This window comes from Leuciscus leuciscus (assembly GCF_965113295.1).
Source record: "Leuciscus leuciscus genome assembly, chromosome: 5".
NCBI classification, from domain to species: domain Eukaryota; kingdom Metazoa; phylum Chordata; class Actinopteri; order Cypriniformes; family Leuciscidae; genus Leuciscus; species Leuciscus leuciscus.
Window position 1 is genome coordinate 17,189,038 of NC_138729.1, and position 7,120 is coordinate 17,196,157.

At 38.5% G+C, this 7,120-nt stretch overlaps 2 protein-coding genes across 2 annotated transcripts in view; both read right to left on the reverse strand.

Moving 5' to 3' along the window:
• Window positions 1–336, reverse strand: part of c5 (complement component 5) — a 33,521-nt gene extending 33,185 nt beyond the window's left edge. The window contains exon 1 of the mRNA XM_082169717.1: window positions 36–336. Within this exon, the coding sequence (XP_082025843.1) occupies window positions 36–100 (65 nt within the window). The 5' untranslated portion in view covers window positions 101–336. The remainder of the gene's footprint in view (window positions 1–35) is intronic.
• Window positions 337–718: 382 nt separating this feature from the next.
• Window positions 719–5,118, reverse strand: prdm12b (PR domain containing 12b). The gene is made up of 5 exons (XM_082171588.1): window positions 4,746–5,118; window positions 2,897–3,087; window positions 2,623–2,778; window positions 2,023–2,140; window positions 719–1,852 (listed from the first exon to the last, which is right to left on the reverse strand). Exons 1-5 carry the CDS (start codon window positions 4,966–4,968, stop codon window positions 1,428–1,430), a joined length of 1,113 nt encoding a protein of 370 aa, XP_082027714.1. The 5' UTR covers window positions 4,969–5,118; the 3' UTR covers window positions 719–1,427.
• Between the last annotated feature and the right edge of the window lie 2,002 nt (window positions 5,119–7,120).

Consider the following 7,120-nt stretch of genomic DNA (forward strand, 5'->3'; position numbering starts at 1 on the left):
GTAGATATTTTTAAAAGATGTAAATTGTAACTTACACATTTTCCTGAACAGTAATGCAGACGAAGAGATGAAGTATACAGAACAAAAATAAACGTGCCATTATAGACAGTTTGCTCCTTAAAGAAAAAAGAAGTCAGGCATTTGCTCGGTTTTTGTCAGCCAAATCAATTTCTGTTTACTTATCAGTTACTTATTAGCTCAACTGTCTTGAAAGAAGTTCCAAAAATGTTTTTAGCTCTAGTTTAGAAAGAATAGCTATAGTCCAAATATGATGACTTTAAAATACACCAGTTATAATGGCATGTTTCACTGTTCTGGAAGAAAAGTTTAACGATTGATTGTGCAATGCTCATATCAATGTAGAGTTTGCTCAGTCATTGTGCAAGTTACAAGTAGAGGTAAACAATCTCTGTTTACTGCTAAAAGGGGATTTCATGGAGATGTTTGCTTTTCAAGGGATTTTTTGTTATTGTGTAATTCTGGTAACATCTGGACATCAGTCTGACATTTTTCATTGATTCACTGAATCAGAGAAAAATATCCTCTGCACACATTTGAATAGAAAACCAATGATGTTGAAGAGTGCTCACTGTTCTTGTAAGATTTAACAATTTACATGTTTAGTTCTTCAAAAAAAAAAAAAAAAGAAAAGAAAAAAGGTCACAGCCCAAAATTAATCAATAAAAAGTGACAGAAATATGGGATTATTTGTTAATTATTTATTGAGCATACAAGTGAATACCCAAATGATTTTATATAAGCAAACATAGTATACATAATATAATAGAACCAAGTTTTGTAATAATACTTTAAGCTTTACATACATACACAGATAAAGTGACTATTCCTTGTTTTTGGAAGTAAATCTTCAAATCATATGTACATTCCTTTACATACTTCATATTGTTCATTCACAATAAACATGCTCTGATTGGACTGCAGTGACACAAATCGGTCACTAAGTGGTGCTTGATCCCAGTGGATCCATTATAGTGGCCAAAGTGAATGGGGTGATGGGGCTTTATCCTTAGTTGAATGGGACAAAACAATACTATTTGCATGCAAATATGAATAAAATATACACTGACTACCGATCAACATAAATGACAATGTCTGATCAGATATAATGTGGCAGTTATCTGCCGGAACATATGCACTAGAGCCATCAGTGCGTGTAGTTCTGGCAATGGTAAGAATTCAACATGAACATACGAAACAGCCCTTCCATGGCCATTGTTTTCACTTCAGTGCTGTCATGACTGAGTTCTGCAGGCGTCGTTCATCATATCTGACCACTTCTTCACCTTTAAGGAGCTACAAAGCATCCACTAAAGGTGAGAGTACTCAGGGCCTGCTTGGCATAGACATACTTCTGCACTGAAGAACAGCCTGTGAGATTGCAAACATCTGAGATGCTTCATGCTATCTCATAGCACCATGGTAGGAATGTGATGCACCAGGGAGACCGGGTGAGGAACCTGTGCCAGCTGAGGAGGCGGAGGTGGGGGCGAGTGGGTCTGCAGGCCCACCACAGACCCTGTGTTGGCCGGCCGGTGCCTGGCGCTCTTTTGGTGCGCCCTCAGCCCTGCCAACTGGGAGTATGCGCTCTGGCAGACGTGGCACTTGTAGGGGCGCTCTCCCGTGTGGAGGCGCACATGGTTACGGAGAGTGGATGACTGGCTGAAGCGGCGGTTGCAGAAACGGCAGACGAAGGGCTTGTCCAGTGTGTGTATGCGCATGTGGGAACGCAGGTTACTGCGGGAGTTGAAGCCGCGGTGGCAGATGACGCAGCGCATGCGGCTGGCGGCGGCGAGAGAGGCAGCAGAGGAGGTGTCGCACAGGTGGAAATCATCTGTGGGGAGAGGATAGAGCTTGGTCAGAGGACAGTAGCTAAATGGTCAGGTAATTTAAAAAACAGATACTAATGGAGTTTTAACCAAAGCTATTGTGGAGCTGTGATAAAGATCAGTCTTTTCTTAGACTGAAACTCACCCAAAGCCCTATAGCCACTGAATTACTCACCATTTTTAGTCTTAGTTTTCTGCTGTTCATCCTCTATGCCAGGGACTCCCGGGATACCCAGGAAGGTGTTGTGGGAATTCCCATACCACACAAGCAGTTCTTGGTCTGGAGGTATTGTCTGTTATTGGAAAAAAAGAGATACATTTATTTAAAACACTTATATACACTTTTAAAAGCACTTATATATGCACACACACACACACACACACACACACACACACACACACACACACACACACACACACACACACACACACACACACACACACACACACACACACACACACACACACACACACACACACACACACACACACACACACACACACACACACACACAGCCTATACAAAACACTATTCAAACATTTAAATAAATGTAAACTTTTCCAAGTTTAATTACTTAAGAAAATCTAGTTGAAATTCTAAAAACTCAAAGTCATGTTGAAATTATGAAAATGTAATTTTAGTTGGAATTTAAGATGGAAAAATATAGCACAGTGTAAGTACATCGATGTGTGGACATTATTATTATAAACAAATATTATTCATTGCAAATTATAAAAAAAAGAAAAAAAAAAGAAAAAGATGTATAAAACGAACCTCTACTGCTTTGTAAAATATGCTGCTTCCGATCTGCACAACCTCCAGGTTCTGTTCTTGCTCATTGCGCGCGCATTTGATGTAAGTCATCCAGCTGCGATGATCCTCTTGACTGGCATCGATGAAATAGCGCACCGTGCCATCTTCATTGAAAACCTGAGAACCACAAAAAACGCTTGCCATCAGGATCATATTTTAGTAGAATAAATTTCCAAAAACAAAAAACAAAAAAAACACGAGCCCATGCATGTGACACCTGTTGAACGCTGCCTACCTCCCACATGAGATTGTTGTTCTTGAAGAGATCCACATGCTCGGGTGAAATGACCCTGCCTGTGAAGGGTCCCATCTCGGTGCCAGCTTTTATCCAGGTTTTGGAGAAGATGCCAAGTCCTTCTCCAGGGATCGAGCTCTGCGCAATGATGACTTCACTTGGCAGCACTAAGCTGGAAAGTTTCTGGACCTCTGAAGAGAGAAAGCGGCAAATAAAGTAGGAAGTTAATTTGGAACATTTAGATTAGATAACTAATAAAAACCAGGAAACATATACAATACATTTTTTTTTTTAAATTGCAATGATGCAACCTGTTTGCAAGTTCATAGCTAAGAAATAATCATTTGAAAGATATATGGGTTGTAAATTTAGTAGCCTACAAAATGCTTTTTTATATTCTTATTTTTTTTATATTCTATTTATATTCTTATTTTTTTTCAATCGTTTGTATTGTAAAACTACATTAGGCTATAGGCCAACATAAAGGAATGCGCAATCAGACTTCAAATGCGGCTCTCAGGCGAGACTCAAATAAATGTCAAACACGTATTTACGTCTAAGAATTCAGCAATTTTCTACGCTTTAAATGTGAAGAGGCTATATATTCATAGGCAAGAAACAACTTATTCCGTATTCATTATCCTTTCAGAAACTTTGTAGCACTAAATGTGCGCTGAAAGAAACGAGAACCTTCTTTAAACGGCCCAGGAATTTCTGACAAAACGGAGAAAAGGAGATTAGCTGCTTGACATGGTGTGAATAGCGGTAGAATCAGCTTTCACGGCATATTAACAGCGGGACGGAAAACTTTAAATGCGCCTGAGAGGAGAGAAAAGTGTCAAAGCGGGGGTGTGGAGAGACTGTCCCGAGCTGATGAATGACGGGCTTTTCTCTGTCTAACGTCCTGGCTTCACTGGCAACATTCTCAGGTCAAGCACAACGTTCCCCTCATGATTTTAATAGCCTTATTTAAATGAGTTTCAATTTGCCAGTAAGTGACTTGTAAGTAAGGTGACAATAAAGTAACGATTTTATAATATAGCTAAATGCATTTAGAAAAAAATAATAATTCCCCAACATATGTTCTACTTCTAACCACGTGCGAATTATTGACTTTCAAGGGGTCGAAGGAATTTCTGCTAGTAAACTTTAAATTCCGTCTCGCGAAACCCAAAATTGTCTTGAGGCGAACTGTTGTCATAGCATAGGCTATAGACGTTTTAAATCAAACAGTAAAATCATTATTTCCTTGAAATATGTAAATAATTTATAGTAAAGTAATACAAAATGACAGTAGGCTTAGCCTATTATATTTTGCCGATATACGTTCCAGAACATGAGCAACCAAGCTAAGTTGGGATAGGCAGGTATGCTTGACTTCTGTTCTCAAGCGTCTATCTTATGTGACTTTTAAGACTTAACTTTTGTTGTAATTATAATGTTTGAAAATGCCATTGAAATGTATACTGTAAAAAGAGTAAATATCAGCTGATATCATGTATTTTTACCTGCGCACTGTGATGCACTTGAACTGTTTAATTAAATTAGTTTTTCCTATTTAATAGTCATAAGCCACCAAATTAAGCATGTGTGTCTTTTGCATTATTATGAAATAGACATTTCTTTTTACTTGTTTCTTTGTTACGCCTATTTCAAGCACGTTAAAGTATAATTAACTGTAGGCTATTTGAAATATGACATAGCTATAAATAAAACTTCACATAATTTAACATAAGATCTAGTTTGCAATAAAAAATAAATGTAAAAACTGCTTTACAACAAAATACTCTAGGCTATATAGTATGACGAATCCATAATCAACGAATAAAGTGAAATGTTGCGGACTCACCTCCGGAGAATGACTGCGCCAGGACCTCGGCGGTGAAGGCTGTTTTGGGGCTGATAGTGCTGGTCTTCTCCTCGAACAGGTGTTCCCCCAGCACGTTCCTCCAGCGGCCGTACAGGAAACTGTGCAGGATGTCTGAAGTGATGATGTCGGACAGGGCCAGAGACTGCTGCTTAAATCCAGCCTTCAGAACCAGAGCATCTGCAGGCAACACTGAACCCATCATGAGCCAAATGCGAAACCCTTAACTAATAATCCCTGCGATTAAAAAACCCGAAAACACCCCCCTTGCTGTTCAAATTTAGACCGAGTGTCTATGTTATAAAAGGCGAATGTAATCGATGAATCAGTCTGAGGCCAATGAAATGTGAATATGCTCTCTTCTTGCTAAGTGTCGAGAGAATATGTTTCGTCTTTCCAAGGTCCCGGTGGGCTTTATATGCGTCAGGTCTGACCCACGGTAATTAGTTATTAATGACCCTCCCCTTGTGTTCTTTAGACTTGTTCAACCAGAGGAAAAAAACGCCACACTCTTTATTGAGTGGCTACTCCTTAGGGGGTGGGGGGAAGAAGTGGGAGCGATGTGTGTGTGTGTGTGTGTGTGTGTGTGTGTGTTGATGTTCAGGATCCAACAACCGCGTTTTGGCTAAAATAACAAGCCCGGTCTCAGCACTGTGAGCTCCGCTCCAGCTGTTTGCTTCTGAGAGATGAACATGAGATGAGATGAACGCTTTTGGCATGGAAAACCTAAAAGCAAACTTGACTCTCAGCATCACGACTGGTATCCAGTTTAAAATAAGTTTGCTGAATTATCTCGTTAGAGAAACTGACAATATCAAGTTCTATCAGTCTTTTGAATTGCGATTTAACTTGTAGGCTAAAACAAGACAACGAGAACAAAGGCATACAAATAACTAGTGGCTTTTGTCTCTTATTTGCCCGCTATATTTTCTTTCTGAGTGGAGCTGAATTAAAAATGTCCAAGTGTTTTCTTAATGTTGTGCCACAAAATTCATCATTAGATCAATAATTATATTAAATATATATGCATACATATTATAGTCATAAATATTAAATCATTACTAATTTATTTAAAAAAACAAAAAAACATCGTAGCCTACAATTAATGATGTGAAATTAATGTGTAATTTCCCATCTAATGCACATTTAGCTGAACAACACAAGCACAAACATCGCGTTTCTGTTCTTCTCTATTAATGTTAAATGTACAGAACTCTGTAATCATATCGAAATTACATTCGCATAAACCAACTGAATAGTTTTTAATGATGTGCTTTGGAGTACGAAAATATGCAAAGCCGTCTGGGTCAAGTATATCTTTTATTCAATCTTTTTCAGGCCGAAGTAATTTAATATTCATGGATGTTAATTTAAAGTCTTTTAGTATTGTGTGAGGTGTATATGAGCTTTTTTTTCTGAATAGCCTCTTGCCTTTCCCCCTCTTTCTCCAGGGTTGATGGACTGAGACAAAATGGGCAGTTTCCCCCCTTTCCAACAGGGAGGACATCTTTATTCCTTCCCCGGCTTGCGGGTTTCCTATTCAGCTCTCTTCAAAATAATGCCGGCTGAATGAAAAGTGCTGCAAATCAATCTTTCATGGTGTTTTTGAGGGCAATTTGACATCCATGCACTCTTCTTTTCTTTGAGATAAGTACAAGGGGAAAAATCTGGACAAGGATGGGGTCTGGCGAGTGGGGAACTTCCAAAGAGAGATGCGAGGAGAGCGCTGAGGAGAATATAGGTGAGTGATAGGGCAAGAAAAAAGATTAGGACTCAACAGCTGCTTTTGGGGGATAACCCCCCCTCCTGGCTTTTCTTTTTCTTGAGGGGTTTCACCCTCCCTGCTGAATTGGATTTGCACAAGTACAGATTGATTTGTTTTTATTGCACTATTATTGGTTTCACAAATAAGGGCAAACTTAACCTGCATGGGGTGAGAGATGCAGTCTTTTTTTTTCTCATTATAGAAAGACTGGGGAGTTACAATTAATATCGGAGAAAAAAGTTCACATAATACAGAGATAAGTATTTTAAATTGAGGCAAATTAAGAGAGATAAAATATGATGGAATCGAGTGATAAAATTCAACAAGGCTGATGCTCAAGAAATATGGCTGATATAACGTGCACTGACACTGGCAGCCGATTTGAACTTTAATTTGCATGTATCGATTATTGATTTGGGGGTTCCGACTGTATAGTGATCAACATGCATTTTTAGATGTCGATTTGGGAGAGTCTCCTCTTAGTGATTTTAAGCTTCAATTGTGATGAAAAAAGCGAATATTCCTTAGATATTTTTTTATATATATATAAAATAAATAAATAAATATGGCTAATATATATAAAATAAAGTAT